Here is a 20,108-nt window from a genome sequence, read left to right on the forward strand (position 1 = left end):
TGACGATGCTAACCCTCTCTCTCTTAGCTAGCTCGACTATGCACTTGCCTCTGCTACCAAAACACTTGTGCTAACATTTTCTAGACTGTACCACTGAAAGTAAGTTTTCAATTTGTAAAACCCAATTTCTTCTGGACAGAATAGTTCCTGTAGGTTTTTGACTTACTCGTCTGAACCTACAGGAATATTTTGTTATGTCTCGTGGGTTTCATAACCACATCTTTATAACAGTTCAACAAGGACGAGATGGAAAGACAGGAGTTTGGTTCAACCATTTATCTAGAACGTGATCAGTCAACACATGCAAACCCCCATGATGCTCTGCGAAAAACGCCGATGGCAATACATAATAGTTACATTGATTGAGCTGTTAATGTTATTCATGTGATAAAACTCATTTACCTGCCCATCTGCCGCCCTTGCTAGCTCAGCTGCCGAACAGGTAATACAGGTGAGACTATGCTGCACAGATTTGTTGCGCGTAGCCCACACACCGTCACTGTTGTCAGAAAGCAGAACAACCGAAAACCCCTTCAGTGTTAGGAGGGTAAGGAGTCTGTCTACAAGTTCCCTGGCCTGTTATCACGCTTGTTTGAACATCGCAATTGAGCAGAGCAGAACAGCAGAGCAGCGACAAGGTAACATTTGAATAATATTATAATATAGAATATTTAATTTTGGATTTCAGTATGTTTTTTTTTCTTCTCTTTTTCTTAACACTTTGTTATGCAGAAAGCTAGCCATAATGTTCATCCGTAGTTATTTCACATGCTCGGAACAGGGGCAGGTGTTTGTTACCTTTGAACACAGGACAGCATGAACTCAATTGTGATTAGGGGCTTATAATGGGGGATAAGCCGACGACTGTAGCTGAGAGCAACATTTCCAACATATACTATTAAAGATGCATTCCAACAACATATTCGTAAGATATTGTTTGAATTGGATTCATACAAATAAAATAAGTAGTACACAACAAATGGGGAACCGTTTTGACTCGTGAGCACCACTCTCAAAACGAATGGCTGAAATCATTTTAAAAAGTTCTGGCCCATCACTTTAATAATGTTTGTCTGTTTTCCCCCCATTAAATAACCATGACAATATTTTCATGTATTTTCATACGGAAACGCTAACGTTTTGGAGGCCTTCAGACATTTTGAAAAGAAAGAGCAACAATAGTAGCCTACCTATAAACTGTGAGGAGAAAAAAGACAATGAGATTATCTCCAGAATGTGTCTCAGCCTAAGTGTCAAATAAAATGATAGTAGTTGCTATAACATTTAAGACATAAGCCTATTGTCATAGTGCATTTGAATTATTATGTTAGAATGTGTTTGGTCTTTTGTTAGTTCAATTAACAATTGTTCCTATTAAAAGGCCTTATTAAGATGAAATGTGTCATTTCAGACGTGTTTGTGTCTCCTACTGTGAATTTGATGTCTGTCCCCCTCGGTCCAGACATGCCTGTGCCAGTACCTAAACCACGGGCACGGTACAAGCGGGCTGGCGGGAGCTTACAGAGCCAGCTCTCTTCTGAGAGGTGACTTATCCTCATGATGTTTACTTGTTATACCAAACACCTGATATGTTCTTGGTGATTATTTTCGAATTATATGTTTTTACATTTGTTTTCAAGGGATTTTCTATGTGATACACCTGATCCAACGGCAAGTACAGGAAATCCTAGCAAAGGTAGATCATGGTGCTTATCGTGATGACAATGACATTGTTTGATCAATGATAAAGGTTTGGACAACATGTACATTTCCTTTGAAACAAGATGAGTTTCGTTAGAACTATCCTGTAATAACAGGTCACGTTCAATTGACTCGGACACAGTGCGTCAGCTTAACAGCTCACCTTTCAACAATTCACCAGTGAGCGATCTGCTATCGTGCTAAACAAGATTTGTTCCGTGCAAGTCATAAAATAGACTCCTCCCCCACTTGTCAATCAATAACGTCTGCATCCTTTTAAATGTGATGTTGAGTTTAATACGCAATCTCCAGTAAAACATTCCTGAAGCTAAAGATAGCTCCAGTGCACTGTCATAATAGCAACACAAGAAAAACTGGTTTTGTTCTAGTCACAAATACTTATGAATCGGTGACAGACTTCTGTATGATTCACTGCTTTAATTTCTCACCAGACAACGCATCATATTTTACTGTATGCCATTTTATCTTGGGTTCACAGGTGTTCCACCCACAAATTATTTGCTGGTAGAAAGTGAAGACAACCATGCCATTATCCTAAATAAACCTCCGTTCAGCCCTGCCATCCCCAGCCCGGCTAATGAGAATCAAAGCCAGCATAACTTCCCTCTCTCCAGATCTGATTCTGGAGTGACTCTGTCTTGCCCATTACTGGGCAGTAAGGATCCAGATGGGCTCCACGACAGATCTGCCTGGTCATCCAACCCTCCATACAGTTCTGCTGCAGATTATGACCCCTATATTACTGTAGTAGCTGACTGGGCAAAAGACCTTGGATCGGAATCTTCCAATGATGATGATGCCGTTACTGGAGAAATAAAGAACCCATCTCAGATGAACAAGTGAGTTTTAGCTATCAGGTGAGTGAAGTGAGTTTTAGCAAGCAGGTTTAAAGGCATAGGTAACAAAACAGTACAGGCCATGTCCAAAGACAGGGCAGAATATGTATATCGAGTTATGTAACAAGCTACAGGTCACAGAAAACATGAAATGGTGGTAGAAATGTTGAAATGGCTTTGTCTCGTTCTTCTATGCCTCGGGTTCCAGTGTGGTGTCAAGGCAGGTTGGTGTTGTCCCCAATGGAGAAACCCCTCAGCCTCCTGTGGAACAGGCGTCTATGCAGACCAGACCAATCAAACAAAAGACCCCACGGTACGTCACAACACCCCCATCACAGCAGACAGACAGTTAACAGACAGCTTTCACGGGGAGCTCAATAGAATAAAAATGACCACCTAATCAACAGAAATGTTAAGATAGTACCTGACCAATATCGACGTATTTCATGGTCGTAATGGTATGATATAATTGAAAACACATTGAAATTATCATTGGGGTGTAGCCAGATCAGACATGGAACAGCAGCTATTTGACGTTGAGCGTGACATCCTTGTTTACCTAACTCATCTCTGAACTCCGCAAGCACCTTTGTTGATGTATTCAGATCACTGTATTCCGCATACCTATACCTAAATGTATTTGTTCAAGATAGCTGACAGCTAATGAAACAGTTGTCCACATGTATGTTTCTGTTAGATAACTCCTCTATTTGTTCACAGTGCTGCCACCATCCGCGTCAGCAGGAGAAAGCAGGCAGCAGCGAGCGGTGGTGGTGCCCAGATAGCAGAGTCCTCTCGTAGGGAGAGTGTTGTGTCCAGATCCAGCTGGCTGGATGTATGGAAGGGACGCAGGTAATGTGGAACACTGTGGGACGGGAGATATGCACTGTTAACATTTCAGCAACATCTTGCCGAAGTCACACTCTTTGATATGACGTTTCAGATTAATGTCTATGTTTTTGGAAATGTTGAGGTACTTTGTGTCCCTGAAGGCACAATGTTCTGTGGGCCACCCTGGATGGACAGTTGGTATCACTATGGAAGAAACGCACAGTGAGTGAACCACCACCACCACACCATTGTTCAATGGACTCTTCCTTTGAGTTTTGGCATAACGTTTGTTATGACATTATTGTATCTCCCGGGCTATGCCTCGCACTATTCCCCCATCTTCTGTGCTGCAGGACAAGTTCACAGACATAGTGTTCCACGTGTCAAGCATCACCGACGTCCGTAAGCAGGAGAAAGGACGCTTCTCCGTTTACTTCAGCAAGAAACACTTTGAGTTCATGGCACACAACAAAGGTGAGACCGCTGATGGATGTAGACTCTCCCTTTGGTTCCGAGTGGGTTTTGTGCTGTGCCCTGACTCTCCCCACCTCTCTCCCTGGTCCCAGAGGTGCAGGAGGGCTGGGTGACTTCCCTTCTGGCTTCTCGTGGGCGGGAACCCCCAGTCCCTCCGGAGCAGCATGGAGCCCTGACCATGAAGGGCCCTCGCAACAACAGAGTGTACGCTGCCATCTGTGGACACAACCTATGGATCTACAACAATAAAGAGGTGAGGATAGGGAACAGGGCTCAGCTATGCTCCATCAGTTTATGATTGTTTGATGATTCCGGAAGACATCTTCAGTGTGTTTTGTTTCACTCAGTTACTGTCATTGTGCCGTGCAGGACTTCCAGTTGGGGGTTGGGATGACCTTTGTGTCCATGAACGTGGCGTCAGTGAAGCAGACTGGCCGTCATAGCTTCAGCCTCATCACACCGTACAAAACCTTCAAGTGAGTGTCCAGCTCCTTCTCTCTCACTGTCTCTCAGTCTGAGCTGACTCAAGACAATTGCTCTTCTCGCAGATTATCCCATTATCTGGCCAGGTGCATTTGAGCACCTTGCTTTACTGGCTACTGAAACGCACAGTCTTTGTGTACTCTAGTTTCTCCACAGACTCGTTGAGGGAGCTGGGCGTGTGGTTGGAGAGCCTGACCCAGGTGATCCGCAGTGCCCTGTCATGCAGCGAGGTGGCCGAGCGACTCTGGGCCAGCCCATGGAACAAAGTGTGTGCCGACTGTGGCTGTGCCAACCCTGAGTGGGCCTCAGTCAACCTGCTAGTGGTCATCTGTGAGGCTTGTGCAGGTGAGCCGGTACTGCGGTGAGCCTAAATATGTAGGCACAGAATGTGTATGGATTGCGAAATTTGCTCGACATGACCTTAGCTAATAGTTTCCTTATTGTTTCTCTAAGGCCAGCATCGGTCTTTGGGCATGCATGTGTCCAAAGTGAGAAGCCTGAAGTTGGACATTAAAGTGTGGACCGAACCTCTGATTCTGGTGAGATTACTTTTCCTGTAATAGTGCTACAGTCTATGTCTTGCCAAATACTCAGTCTAAAATAACAATGTGAAAATAGGCACTACTATATAAACTCAGCAAAAAAAGAAACGTCCTCTCACTGTCAACTGCATTTATTTTCAGCAAACCTAACATGTGTAAATATTTGTATGAACATAACAAGATTCAACAACTGAGACATAAACTGAACAAGTTCCACAGACATGTGACTAACAGAAATGGAATAATGTGTCCCTGAACAAAGGGGGGTTCAAAATCAAAAGTAACCGTCAGTATCTGGTGTGGCCACCAGCTGCATTAAGTACTGCAGTACATCTCCTCCTCATGGACTGCACCAGATTTGCCAGTTCTTGCTGTGAGATGTTACCCCACTCTTCCACAAAGGCAAGCTGCAAGTTCCCGGACATTTCTGGAGGCAATGGCCCTAGCCCTCACCCTCTGATCCAACAGGTCCCAGACATGCTCAATAGGATTGAGATCCGGGCTCTTCGCTGGCCATGGCAGAACACTGACATTCCTGTCTTGCAGGAAATCACGCACAGAACAAGCAGTATGGCTGGTGGCATTGTCATGCTGGAGGGTCATGTCGGGATGAGCCTGTAGGAAGGGTACCACATGAGGGAGGAGGATGTCTTTCCTGTAACTCACAGACTTGATTGCCGGCAACACACTGCCCCAGACCATGACGGACCCTCCACCTCCAAATCGATCCTGCTTCAGAGTACAGGCCTCAGTGTAACGCTCATTCCTTCGACGATAAACGTGAATCCGACCGTTACGGACAGTCTGAGCACTGATGGAGGGATTGTGCGTTCCTGGTGTAACTCGGGCAGTTGTTGTTGCCATCCTGTACCTGTCCCGCAGGTGTGATGTTCGGCTGTACCGATCCTGTGCAGGTGTTTTTACACGTGGTCTGCCACTGCGAGGACGATCAACTGTCCGTCCTGTCTCCCTGTAGTGCTGTCTTAGGCGTCTCACAGTACAGTACGGACATTGCAATTTATTGCCCTGGCCACATCTGCAGTCCTCATGCGTCCTTGCAGCATGCCTAAGGCACATTCACGCAGATAAGCAGGGACCCTGGGCATTTTTCTTTTGGTGTTTTCAGAGTCAGTAGAAATGCCTATTTAGTGTCCTAAGTTTTCATAACTGTGATCTTAATTGCCTACCTAAGCTGTTAGTGTCTTAACGACCGTTCCACAGGTGCTTATTCATTAATTGTTTATGGTTCATTGAACAAGCATGGGAAACATTCATTTACAATGAAGATCTGTGAAGTTATTTGGATTTTTACGAATTATCTTTGAAAGACAGGGTCCCTAAAAAGGGACGTTTCTTTTTTTGCTGAGTTTACATATACAAATGATGTTCTCTCTTTCTTCCATAGCTCTTTGTCCATTATGGGAACAAAGCAGCCAATGATGTGTGGGCTCACAACGTGCCGGGTGCAGAGCAGATCCTGCCGGACTCCTCTGTGGATCAGAGGGGGGAGTTCATTAGGGCCAAGTACACCAAAGGTCGATACAGACGGACCCATCCGTTAGCCTCCAGCCAGAACCTGCTCAACAAGGTCAGCCAGCCTCAGCCTACACTGCTGCTATCAACCAGCAGAGGACAGTGTACTTATTCAGGTTTTCGTTTAGATCGCTTCCAAACTTGTGTTATTACACATTTGTAAGCGTCCGTTTCGGATTCCTTTCAATCTTAAAAGATCATAACATACACCTAAACCTCCCAGAGTCTATACAGGAAAAACTGTGCTAAATGAGAAGTGTTATTGGTTGTTATGGCAACATCATCCCCTCATCCTATATCCTCCAGAGGCTGTGTGAGATAGTGTGTGGCCCTAATGTCCCAGAGACCATGTCCCTGCTGTGCTCGGGGGCGCGGGTCCTGTGCCACTCAGGGGACCCTCATTGCTCCTCACCCATCTCACTGGCAGAGCGGGCTGGACAGGCCATGCAGACTGAGCTCCTCAGACACAACGAGTACACAGGTATTGACATCAGGGGTCCAGGCTCTAAGATCCACAGTACTGCTGTTGTTTTGTGTTTTTGCGTAGTCTCAACTTGTCACTTTCATGAAGTCAGTACATCAAATGTCGATCTTGTTCATCGTGGTTTCTCCTATCTGTTTGTTATTCTCCTGTACAGAGCCCCCTGCCTATGCTCATCAGAAGCCCAGCAGAGACCCTGCTACCTCTGTCCCCTTGTCTGCTGCAGGTACACGTATACTATGAGTGCATCACAATTGCCTAAAAGGGGACTTCGTAGTGGGTGTGAAATTGTAAATGTGTGTGCGGCAGGAGAGGAGCTCCATGGGAAGCTGGAGGAGGACCGCTTCCTGTTCTCCCAGGAGAACGACTCTGCTGCCTGTGATGTTCTGGACCTGAGGGAGGTCATCTCCATCTTCGACTGCTCCAACGGGTACTGCAACCTCGTGAGAAAACACACATTTTTATGATTTGATATGTGTTGATAAGACATAAGGATGACTGTTGATTTTCCTCCTCCCCCACAGACCAACTCATGCATTTGAGATGGTGACTCTGACGGACCAGTTGCTGTGCAGTTCTGATACAGAAGATGGTTTACTCATACACCTTCTCCATATTCTCAAGGTAGCACCAATAAACAGCTGTGAGGATAGCAACCGTTGTGCCAACTGTACTCTATCCTGTAAAGGTTACAGATAAACAGACGGAACCAATAAAGTCATGTGGTTAAAACTCATATGTTCTCCCCCCCCCCCCCCCCCCCCCCCCCCCCCTGACAGGTGTTGTTGCCCGGGCCCATAGAGGAGGAGCTGGACAGGGGGTTTGCTATGTCCCGGGTGTCTCTGAGGGAGGGAGGAGGCCTGCAGCACAACGAGGTCTGGGCAGTGCTCCGTGGAGGTCAGGTCCTCATCTATCCTACTGACCAGCAGGGCCACAGAGAAAGGCTAACACTCAACCTCGAGACGCAATACAGTAAGTCCCATCGCGCCTCATTGTTCGGACTGCATGTTTACACAGCGTGATGTACATGCCTTGTGCACGTGAGCAGATGTTTCATGATGAGGTAATATGACTGTGTATCTCACCCAACACTGACAGTGTTATTTTCTGCCCACAGAGATAGATTCCTCTGAGAACACCATAGAGCTGGTCACTGGAGAGAGGTCAGCACTACAGGAGCACTTTGTAATAACAAGTCACATTCGCATTCACTTATATCATAGCAGCAGTTCCCAAACGTTTTTCAGCATCATTCAAAGGAAGGAATGTGTCCAATGTATCTATTGCTTGCTCTCTTCTTCCTGCTAGAACCATGTCCATGCAGTTTGAACGAGACCACAGCTGTCAGTCCTGGCACAGCTTACTGAAACGGGCAGTGACCACAGAGAGGAAACTGTACCAGCTGCCCCCCAACGCCATTGGCAATGTGCCCCCTGCCATCGAGAGGTGTATCTCACACATCACACAATATGGTGTGTTCCATTTGATACTGGAACAAGTATTGTAGTGATCTGGATAACAAGGAAAAATTATTCTCACGATTCTACATCAGCTCCACTCCTCTCTCTCTCTCTCCCAGGTTTAAAGGTGGATGGGCTGTACCGGCGCTGTGGCTTGGCCACAAAGATCAGTTGTCTGGTGGAGGCCCTCAGCAGTTCACCTACAACTACACCTCTGGAGACAGACGAAGAGGGTCTCCTGGACGCTGCGGGGGCCCTGAAGCAGTATGTCCGCCAGCAGGTGGTGCTCATCCCAGAAACACACAGGAAACTGTGGGTGGAGGCCGCAGGTACTCTCCTTCTCATCTTCATCTCTCGTAGACAGACTATGTAAACATAAATGGTACTGTAGATCTGTCCCAAGGGAATGAGACGGGGTAGATAACGAGCAGCATTAGTTCCGGTGCTTTTGGACAAATCACAATTCCGCAGTTGTTAGCATCTTTCGAATATTGGAAGGGGAGGGGATATTTGGACGATAGACTTGCCTGTAACTTGCAAAGAGAGAGGGTGGAGCTCTGTGTTCCCGGTTCCGATCATTGTTATATCACTTCTCTTAACACGTATGGACCCAGAACTTAATCGAGCATCTGACCAATTACACAAGATCCTCTCCCCACAGTTTAGAGTCACCATGGACATATTTTACCAGTATCTAGAATAACAAACAAACCCCAATGCAGATGGACATTGTTTAATACAAGCTGTGATTTAAATAATGGGGTTCTCATTACATCGCCTTTGTCACCATAGCTCACACAGAAGAGACCTTTAGACTGACTACATACCGCGGACTACTGAAGAAGCTGCCCCCTGACAATAGAATCACACTCAATGCCCTCTGTGGACACTTCTACATGTAAGAACCACACACGTCCAACGATTGTTAAATTTAAAAGGGCAATGAAATTAACCTGCATGACTAATGGTTCACTGTTGTCAACCCCTCCTTCTAGAGTTCAGCAGTATAGTGCAGAGAACCGTATGACAGCTCAGAACCTGGCACTGGTGTTTGTCCCCACACTATTCCAGGAGCTGGCCATGAACACTGACATGGTGCAGCTCACCAGAGAGCTCATTATCCACTACACACTCCTCTTCCTGGTAAGACACTTTGAACTCCACCTCTTCTATTGGGTCATAAAGCAGTGAAAGACTGACAGTGAACTAGACTAGACATTTATACTTACCATGTCTTGAAATCTACAGGGTAAAGAAGAGGAGTCTGACATGGAGAGTGAAGAACTAATAACTAAGTTTTGAAAAAATATACAGTACCAGTCAAATGTTTGGACACATCTACTCATTCAAGGGTTTTTCTTTTTTTTGGTACTACATATGGAATCATGTAGTAACCAAAAAAGTGTTAAACATATCAAAATATATTTTATATTTGAGATTCTTCAAAGTAGCCACTCTCTGCCTTGACGACAGCTTTGCACACTCTTGGCATTCTTTCAAACAGCTTCATGAGGGAGTCACCTGGAAAGCTTTTCAATGTGTGCCTTGTTAAAAATGCATTTGTGGAATTTCTTTCCTTAATGCGTTTGAGCCAAATCGGTTGTGTTGTGACAAGGTAGGGGTGGTATACAGAAGATAGTCTTTTGCCGAATTAGGCTAAGTCCATATTATGCCAAGAACAGCTCAAATAAGCAAAGAGAAGTGACAGTCCATTACTTTAAGACATGGTCAGTCAATTAACTTTTAAAGTTTCTTCAAGTGCCTTTGCAAAAATACATCAAGCGCTATGATGAAACTGGCTCTCATGAGGACCCAGAGGAAGACCCAGAGTTACCTCTGCTGCAGAGGATAAGTTCATTAGAGTTAACTGCACCTCAGATTGCAGCCCAGATAAATGATTCACAGAGTTCAAGTACCAGACACATTTCATATCAACTGTTCAGAGGAGACTGCGTGAATCAGGCCTTCATGGTCAAATTGCTGCAAAGAAACCACTACTAAAGGACACCAATAATAAGATGAGACTTGCTTGGGCCAAGAAACACGAGCATTGGACATTAGACTGGTGGAAATCTGTCAATTTGAGAATTTTGGTTCCAACCACAGAGTAGCTGAACTGATGATCTCCGCATGTGTGGTTCCCACCTTGAAGCATGGTGAGATGGTGTAGGTGTGGGGGTGCTTTGCTGGTGGATTTATTTAGAATTCAAGGCACACTTAACCAGCATGGCTACCACAGCATTCTGCAGTGATACGCCATCCCGTCTGGTTTGCTCTTTGTGGGACTATCATTTGTTTTTCAACAGGACAATGACCCCAAACACACCTCCAGGCTGTGTAAGGGCTATTTTACCAAGAGGGAGAGTGATAGAGTGCTGCATCAGATGACCTGGACTCCACAATCACTCTACCTCAACCCAATTGTGATGGTTTGGGATGAGTTGGACCTCAGTGTGAAGGAAAAGCCACCAACAAGTGCTTAGCATATGTGGGAACTCCTTCAAGACTGTTGGAAAAGCATTCCTCATGAAGCTAGTCGAGAGAATGCCAAGAGTGTGCGAAGCTGTCATCAAGGCAAATGGTGGCTACTTTGAACAATCTGAAATATAAAATATATTTTGATTTGTTTAACACTTTTTTGGTTACTACATGATTCCATATGTTCATAGTTTTAATGTTTTCACTGTTATTCTACCATGTAGAAAATAGTAAAAACAAAGATACTCTTGACTGAGTAGGTGTGACCAAACGTTTGACTGGTAATGTATATTTGCCTTTGGCTGTCAAGGAAAGCTTATATTGGAAATATATTTGGTTACAGGGTGCCCTTTCAACTTCTGCTAATTGTGGGGCTAACAAGAACATTTTATCAATAGTCGTTTTCAAAACTTCTTTGAACTGTACATTTAGGTCATGGACAGGTTCAAACATATTTATTCAACATGGGGGTTTATTGTCATTTAGTTGACTGTAAAATAATAACAAAATTGTATGTTATCAAACTGTTCGAAACAGTATTATGACAAATCTCTTAGAAATAAAATGTATGACAAACCAATAAACATGTTTTTTTCCTTCTAATTTATTGGATGTTACCTTTTTTTATTATATTTTCTTACCCTTATTTTACCGATAAGTTGACTTGAGAGCACATTCTCATTTACAGCAACGACCTGCAGTATGGTTACAGGGAAGAGGAGGGGGATGAATGAGCCAATTGGAAACTGGGGATGGTTAGGTGGCCATGACGGTATGAGGGCCAGATTGGGAAGTTAGCCAGGACCCCGGGGTTAACAACCATACTCTTACAATAAGCACCATGGGATCTTTGGTGACCATAGAGGGTCAAGAACCTGTTTAGCGTCCCATTCGAAAGACGTCACCCTACACAGGGCAATGTCCCCAATTACTGTCCTGGGGCATTGGGATATTGTATTTTAGACCAGAGGAAATAGTGTCTTCTACTGGCCCTCCAACACCACTTCCAGCAGTATCTGGTCCAGCAGACCAGGACCGACCCTGCTTAGTTAACAGAGACATTTGTGTAAAACATTGTGCTCCAATTCTCATTGATGGTCACATTAACAAAAATAAAGATAACAAGTAATCAAAACTAGAAACAATCTAGTATTCCACAAAATACTAACAGGATTTCTAGCAAACAATATACTGCAAGATGTTCAGATTTTCAAAATGTTCCAAAATATGCAAGAGGGGAGAACATTAATACTTAGGCCTCTTCGGTTTCTGCCTGAAATAAAAATGAGTAAAATGAATATAGGATCGTGTGAATTTAACATGCATTTATCAACATAATTGACAATGTGCCTTTTATGTTTAAACAATAAGGCATGAGAATCCGGGAATTATTGTGTGAATAACTCCCGACAAAGGGCTGTTCTTAGGCCCGACACGAAGCCAAGGGCCAACAAACAGAGCTTTAGGAGGGTGTTGTTCATGAAAATTCCCGGGTTTGAGGGCCTTATTGATTTTATAAATACTTTGCCAAACACATTAAAAACAGATTATTTACATGTTTTCATTAAAAAAAGTTATTTTAATGAGTAAATTCATTTTATTTAATCTTTTCACCAGATGATATAGTTCAGGCAAAAGCCAGTTATAATTCTGAGGTTCTGACCTGTTTGTTAATTCTATTCATTCTACACTATTTGCAATGCTATGCTAAACAAATCATTGGCATCAATGGTGTATATACAGTGCCTTCGGAAAGTATTCAGACCCCTTGAATTTTTCCACATTTTGTTAAGTAACAGCCTTATTCTAAAATGGATTAAATAAAATCCCAAAATAAAACTTTGCAATCTACACACACTACCCCATAATGACAAAGCGAAACAAGGTTTTCGACATTTTGCATTTATTAAAAATAAGTTGTATCTACAACTTGATTGGAGTCCACCTGTGGTATATTGAATTGATTGGACATGATTTGGAAAGGCACACACCTGTCTATATAAGGTCCAACAGTTGACAGTGCATGTCAGAGCAAAAACTAAGCCATGAGGTCGAAGGAATTGTCCGTAGAGCTCCGAGACAGGATTGTGTCGAGGCACAGACCTGGGGAAGGGTACCAAAAACTCATGCAGCATTAAAGATCCCCAAGAACACAGTGGCCTCCATCATTCTTAAATGGAAGAAGTTATGAACCACTGCCCGGCCAAACTGAGTAATCGAGGGAGAAGGGCCTTGGTCAGGGAGGTGACCAAGAACCCAATGTTTATTCTGACAGCGCTCCAGAGTTCCTCTGTGGAGATGGGAGAACCTTCCAGAAGGACAACCAACTCTAGTGGAGTGCTGCAATCAGGCCTTGATTGTAGATTGGCCAGACGGAAGCCACTTCTCAGGAAAAGGCACATGACAGCCAACTTGGAGTTTGCCAAAAGGCACCTAAAGACTCTCAGGCCATGAGAAATAAAATGTTCTGGTCTGATGAAACCAAGATTGAACTTTTTGGCCTGAATGCCAAGCATCACGTCTGGAGGAAACCTGGCACCATCCTTACGCTGAAGCATGATGGTGGCAGCATCATGCTGTGGGGATGTTTTTCAGCGGCAGGGACTGGGAGACAGGACAACAACCCTAAGCAGACAGATCAAGACAACACGGGCCCAGCTAGAGCCCGGACGTGAACCCAATCGAACATCTCTGGTACTGGTATTTTATTAGGATCCCCATTAGCTGTTGCAAAAGCAGCAGCTACTCTTCCTGGGGTCCACACAAAACATGAAACATAATATAGAATGACATAATACAGAACATCATTATAAAAGAACAGCTCAAGGACAGAACTACATACATTTGTTTTAAAGGCACACAGCCTACATATCAATGCATAGACAGACTATCTAGATCAAATAGGGGAGAGGCGTTGTGCCACAAGGTGTTGCTTTATCTGGTTTTTGAAACCAGGTTTGCTGTTTATTTGAGCAATATGAGATGGAAGGAAGTTCCATGCAATAAGGGCTCTATATAATACTGTACACTTTCTTGAATTTGTTCTGGTTTTAGGTATTGTGAAAAGACCCCTGGTGGCATGTCTGGTGGGATAGGTTTGTCTGTCAGAGCTGTGTGTAAGTTGACTATGCAAACAATTTGGGATTTTCAACACATTGTTTCTTATAAAAAGAAGTAATGCAGTCAGTCTCTCCTCAACTCTTAGCCAAGAGAGACTGGCACACATAGTATTTATATCAGCCCTCTGATTACAATGAAGAGCAAAACATGCTGCTCTATTCTGGGCCATCTGCAGCTTAACTAGGTCTTTCCTTGCAGCACTGGACCACACGACTGGACAATAATCAAGATTAGACAAAACTAGATCCTGCAGAACTTGCTTTTTGGAGTGTGGTGTCAAAAAAGCATAGCATCTCTTTATTACAGCCAGACCTCTCCCCATCTTTACAACCATTGAATCTATAGGTTTTGACCATAACAGTTTACAATCTAAGGTAACGCCAAGTAATTTAGTCTCCTCAACTTGTTCGACAGCCACACCCTTCATTACCAGATTCAGCTGAGGTCTAGAACTTAAGGAATGATTTGTACCAAATACAACGCTCTTAGATTTGGAGATGTTCAGGACCAATTCATTACTGGCCACCCATTCCAAAACAGACTGCAACTCTTTGTTAAGGGTTTCAGTGACTTCATTAGCTGTGGTTGCTGATTGCTTTATGGTTGAATTATCAACATACATGGATACAGATACTATATTTAATGCCAGTGGCAGGTTGTTGGTAAAAAATAGAAAATAGTAGAGGGCCTAGAGAGCTGCCCTGCTGTACACCACACTTGACATGTTTGACATTAGAGAAGCTTCCATTAAAAAAAACCTTTGAGTTCTATTAGATTGCCATATCGTGGATTCAGAGCTGAGGTTGAAAAGCCATAACACATACGTTTTTTCATGGTCAATTATGGTCAATAATATCAAAGTCTGCACTGAATTCTAACAGTACAGCTCCCACAATCTTCTTATTATCAATTTCTTTCAACCAATCCTCAGTCATTTGTGTCAGTGCAGTACATGTTGAGTGCCCTTCTCTATAAGCTTGCTGAAAGTCTGTTGTTAATTTGTTTACAGAGAAATAGCATTGTATTTAGTCAAACACTGTTTTCCAACAGTTTGCTAAGAGCTGGCAGCAAGCTTATAGGTCTGCTGTTAGAAACAGTAAAGGCAGCTTTACCACTCTTGGGTAGCGGAATGACTTTGGCTTCCCTCCAAGCCTGAGGACAAAGACTTTTCTCTAGGCTCAGATTAAAGATATGACAGATAGGAGTGGCTATAGAGTCAGCTACCATCCTCAGTAGCTTTCCATATTAGTTGTCAATGCCAGGAGGTTTGTCATTATTGATTGATAACAATAATTTTTCCACCTCTCCCACACTAACTTTACAAAATTCTAACTTGCTTTCATTATTCGTTTTTTATGCATGAATACAATTGTTCACTGTTCGTTGTTGACATTTCCTGCCTAAGTTTGTTCGCTTTGCCAATGAAATAATCATTAAAATATGTGGCAACCTCAAATGGTTTTGTGATGAATAAGCCATCTGATTCAATGAAAGATGCAGTTGAATTTGTCTTTCTGCCCACAATTTCATTTGAAGTACTCCATAGTTTTTTCCCCATCATTCTGTATATTATTGGTTTTAGCTTCATAATGCAGTTCCTTCTTTTCACATAATTTCTCAATTTGCAGTAAGCCAGTCAGATATGCAGCTAGACTTATTAGCCACTCCTTTTGCCACATGTCTTTCAACCATACAGTTTTTCAATTCCTCATCAATCCATGGAGCCTTAACAGTTGAAACAGTCAGGTTCTTAACAGGTGCATGTTTATCAATAATTGGAAGAAGCAATTTCATAAATTCATCGGGTCCCTGCAAGGTTGTGTGAGCTCAGCCGTCTTCTTCATTCTGTACACCAACGATTGCACAAATCAAAACCAAGCATCACATCATTAATTTCTCTGACGACACCGTCCTGCTGGTCCAAATGGATGACAACAGCAACCTCCCACTGTACCTAGGCAATGTAAACAGCCTTGTGCAGTGGTGTGACACAAACTCTCTGGTCCTGAATGTCACAGGAGCCAGGTCGTCATTCACAGTGAACACATCCAGCAGTTAGACCTATAAATACCTGGGAGTACATGTTGACCATCACTGCTTGGTACTATCCAGAGTGGTTTGCAGTACAGCATTACTGCTTGGTACAAGTGTCACGCTACAGATTTTTCTCCTACTTTCTGAGTGTGAGCAGAAAGTAGGTCACCACTGTACAGCACATTGAGCAGCTCTGACAGTCTCTCAGCTAACACTGCCATCTTCGCATCACCGTACGGTCTTTCTGTCTGCTCTCAGTCACATACACTAACTGTAGGATGAAAAACAGACTGAAGGAAATACTCACCCATCTGCCTCAGCCTTCTTCCTCTTATTTTTTATTTAACCTTTATTTTAGGCAAGTCAGTTAAGAACAATGACAGCCTACCAAAAGGCATCCTGCGGGGACAGGGGCTGAGATTTTTTTTTAATAATTTAAAAAATATATGACAAAACACACATCACGACAAGAGAGACAACACAACATTACATAAAGAGAGACCTAAGACAACAACATAGCAAGGCAGCAACACATGACAGCATGATAGCAACACAACGCGACAACACAACATGGCAGCAACACAACATGGTAGCAGCACAGAACATGGTACAAACATTATTGAGCACAGACAACAGCACAAAGGGCAAGAAGGTAGAGACAACAAGACATCACGCAAAGCAGCCACAACTGTCAGTAAGAGTGACCATGATTTGAGATAAAACTGTCCAGTTTGAGTGTTTGTTGCAGCTCGTTCCAGTCACTTGCTGCAGCAAACTGAAAAGACGAGTGACCCAGGGATGTGTGTGCTTTGGGGAACTTTAACAGAATGTGACTGGCAGAACAGCTGTTGTATGTGGAGGATGAGGGCTGCAGTAGATCCTCTTCTCGATGATCTGTGAGGGACAAAGCACATGATTAATAAGTCACAACCTCATTATTTCCTACCTGACAACACTGTCAACCCTGTTAATGGAGCAATTAAACGATCCAATCCCAGCACTGAAAAAAATGCTTTACAGCTAAAGCACAACATATGATTATGTTAGTTCAAAGCCAAGTCGAAAAAACACACAGCCATTTTTCCAGCCAAAGATAGGAGTCACAAAAAGCAGAAATATAGATAAAATTAATCACTAACCTTTGATGATCTTCATCAGATGACACTCATAGGACATCATGTTACACAATACATGTATGTTTTGTTTGATAATGTGCATATTTATATCCAAAAATCTCGCTGTGTCAGATTTCAATTTTTTTAAACGGAAAAAGCATAGTCTGAGAACGGCGCTCAGAACCCAAAACAGCCAGAGGAATATCCGCCATTTTGGAATCAACAAAGTTAGAAACAACACCATAAATATTAACTTACCTTTGATGATCTTCATCAGAAGGCACTCACAGGAATCCCAGTTTGACAATAAATGACTGATTTGTTCCATAATGTTCCATCATTTATGTCCAAATAGCCACTTGTTGTTAGCGTGTTCAGCCCAGTAATCCATCTTCATGAGGCGCGAGCATTTCGTCCAGACAAAAACTCGAAAAGTTCCATTACAGTCTTTTAGAAACATGTCAAACGATGTATGGAATCAATCGTTAGGATGTTTTTAACATAAAACATCAATCATGTTCCAACCAGAGAATTCCTTTGTCTTCAGAAAAGCACTGGAACGAGAAGTAACTCTGCCGGGAGCGCGCGTCATGAGACCAAGGCTCTCTGCCAGAGCACTTACTCAAAGAGGTCTCATGAGCCCCTCCTTTATAGTAGAATTCTCAAACCAGTTTCTAAAGATGGTTGACATCTAGTGGAAGCCCTAGGAAGTGCAACCTCATCCATATCTCAATGTGTATTCGGTAGGCCAAGCTTTGAAAAACTGCAAACCTTCTGCCCCCTATCCCAAAAAGGTTACAAGCATTTCATAGAAATGCCAAGTAATCCAAATATGTTGATATTATTATGTATGCTGTGAAGAAACAAAGACCTGGAACGAGGGATTCCAGGTTGATTGTTGGAACAAAGCTCTAAGATAACATACTTTGGAAGAGCCTCCTTGTTGTTCATGTATTCACTGTATTCATCCTGAGTGTCAAATCCCAGCAACCCAGAGGACCCTTCTTGTTACCCTATAGAGAAAGACAGACGGCAAAACTGAGGTCAAAAAGCATATCAATCACAAAATAGCACACAACCAGCTATCACATTAACATACAGTGCCTTGCGAAAGTATTCGGCCCCCTTGAACTTTGCGACCTTTTGCCACATTTCAGGCTTCAAACATAAAGGTATTTTTTTGTGAAGAATCAACAACAAGTGGGACACAATCATGAAGTGGAACAACATTTATTGGATATTTCAAACTTTTTTAACAAATCAAAAACTGAAAAATTGGGCGTGCAAAATTATTCAGTCCCTTTACTTTCAGTGCAGCAAACTCTCTCCAGAAGTTCAGTGAGTATCTCTGAATGATCCAATGTTGACCTAAATGACTAATGATGATAAATACAATCCACCTGTGTGTAATCAAGTCTCCGTATAAATGCACCTGCACTGTGATAGTCTCAGAGGTCCGTTAAAAGCGCAGAGAGCATCATGAAGAACAAGGAACACCAGGCAGGTCCGAGATACTGTTGTGAAGAAGTTTAAAGCCGGATTTGGATACAAAAAGATTTCCCAAGCTTTAAACATCCCAAGGAGCACTGTGCAAGCAATAATATTGAAATGGAAGGAGTATCAGACCACTGCAAATCTACAAAGACCTGGCCGTCCCTCTAAACTTTCAGCTCATACAAGGAGAAGACTGATCAGAGATGCAGACAAGAGGCCCATGATCACTCTGGATGAACTGCAGAGATCTACAGCTGAGGTGGAAAAAAAATCAGTCTCTCGATGTGCAAAACTGATAGAGACATACCCCAAGCGACTTACAGCTGTAATCGCAGCAAAAGGTGGCGCTACAAAGTATTAACTTAAGGGGGCTGAATAATTTTGCACGCCCAATTTTTCAGTTTTTGATTTGTTAAAAAAGTTTGAAATATCCAATAAATGTCGTTCCACTTCATGATTGTGTCCCACTTGTTGTTGATTCTTCACAAAAAAATACAGTTTTATATCTTTATGTTTGAAGCCTGAAATGTGGCAAAAGGTCGCAAAGTTCAAGGGGGCCGAATACTTTCGCAAGGCACTGTACTACATAGCGGCAGACAATGAACCCAAAGGTCTAGCTAAGAGGGGACTACAGATCCAAAGCACCCACCTGGTCCATCTAACTGTAGTCCACCCCCTCGTCACTGTCCACAGCCAGGTCGTCCATACTGAGCAGACAGTGTTTGAGAGATAAGCAGCATGTTATTATGCACACCTGTTTAAAATGGTGTGCACGTGTTCAGTGTGTGATATTGGAAATATGTATCTGATTGGCCTCATTAGTTGTTGGCCAAGGTATTCAAGTGTGCTTCCTTTGAGCGGGTGCAGATGGACTCGGCTTGGAGCCTGCTATGTTGTTGGAAATAAACCTCTTTGTGATGTTACTGCTTTAAACTGTCGAGTTTCTATTTACAATAACTAAAAAGAACCCGCTTCCTTTAACGGGGATGCAACAGATTGGCGATGAGGTACCAAAGTTTTTGTCAGAAGGGGAACAGAGCAAGCAAGAAAGTGCTAGCTCCATCAAGACAGTCTGTGTAGAAAAGCTAGCACCGAAGATGGCGTTCCCGAGAATTTTCAAGTATAAAAGCCATTTTTCTAACGATTGTTGGCAGAAAGTCTCACAATTTGTTAATGAACTTATGCAAGTTGCAAGTTTCATGGAAGGAGTCAACTCGAGGGTCAATTAGTGAGTAAGAAAACTATCAGCCACATGTAAATTCAGTCCGTTTCTTGAAGAGTCATTATGTGATAGATGTGTGCGGTGTTAAAAGTACAGAGCTGAGAGACTGTTTACTGATCATAGCTCAATACTTCCTGTGACTGCAGGAAGACGAGAGGAGCAACGATGGTCAGCACCAGGGTAACACACACTAGCGAGGGAGAGGACAAGAACGTCATTGCAACGGAGACGAGCATTACGTCACACTCAAGTGCCAGAGTGATGAGCATCTCACCTCTGACTG

General features: G+C 43.1%; 1 protein-coding gene across 2 annotated transcripts; it reads left to right on the forward strand.

Annotated features, from left to right (window-relative positions):
• The first annotated feature begins 292 nt into the window (after positions 1-292).
• On the forward strand, positions 293-9,763 carry LOC110534173 (arf-GAP with Rho-GAP domain, ANK repeat and PH domain-containing protein 1). Of its 2 annotated transcripts, none has more exons than XM_021618886.2 (24): positions 293-638; positions 1,412-1,544; positions 1,641-1,696; positions 2,201-2,561; positions 2,767-2,871; positions 3,279-3,410; positions 3,551-3,611; positions 3,743-3,863; positions 3,956-4,116; positions 4,233-4,339; positions 4,492-4,691; positions 4,800-4,885; positions 6,294-6,476; positions 6,728-6,902; positions 7,060-7,128; positions 7,212-7,332; positions 7,427-7,526; positions 7,682-7,874; positions 8,020-8,065; positions 8,211-8,374; positions 8,482-8,691; positions 9,155-9,260; positions 9,358-9,505; positions 9,611-9,763. In XM_021618886.2, the coding sequence occupies exons 2-24, from the start codon at positions 1,441-1,443 to the stop codon at positions 9,662-9,664; spliced, it is 3,063 nt and encodes a 1,020-aa protein (XP_021474561.2). In that variant the 5' UTR covers positions 293-638; positions 1,412-1,440; the 3' UTR covers positions 9,665-9,763. The 2 variants fall into 2 exon arrangements, with proteins under 2 accessions (XP_021474561.2, XP_036789187.1); XM_036933292.1 differs by having other exon boundaries at positions 1,463-1,544.
• The last annotated feature ends 10,345 nt before the right edge of the window (positions 9,764-20,108 follow it).

Source organism: Oncorhynchus mykiss, chromosome 10, assembly GCF_013265735.2.
Source record: "Oncorhynchus mykiss isolate Arlee chromosome 10, USDA_OmykA_1.1, whole genome shotgun sequence".
NCBI lineage: Eukaryota > Metazoa > Chordata > Actinopteri > Salmoniformes > Salmonidae > Oncorhynchus > Oncorhynchus mykiss.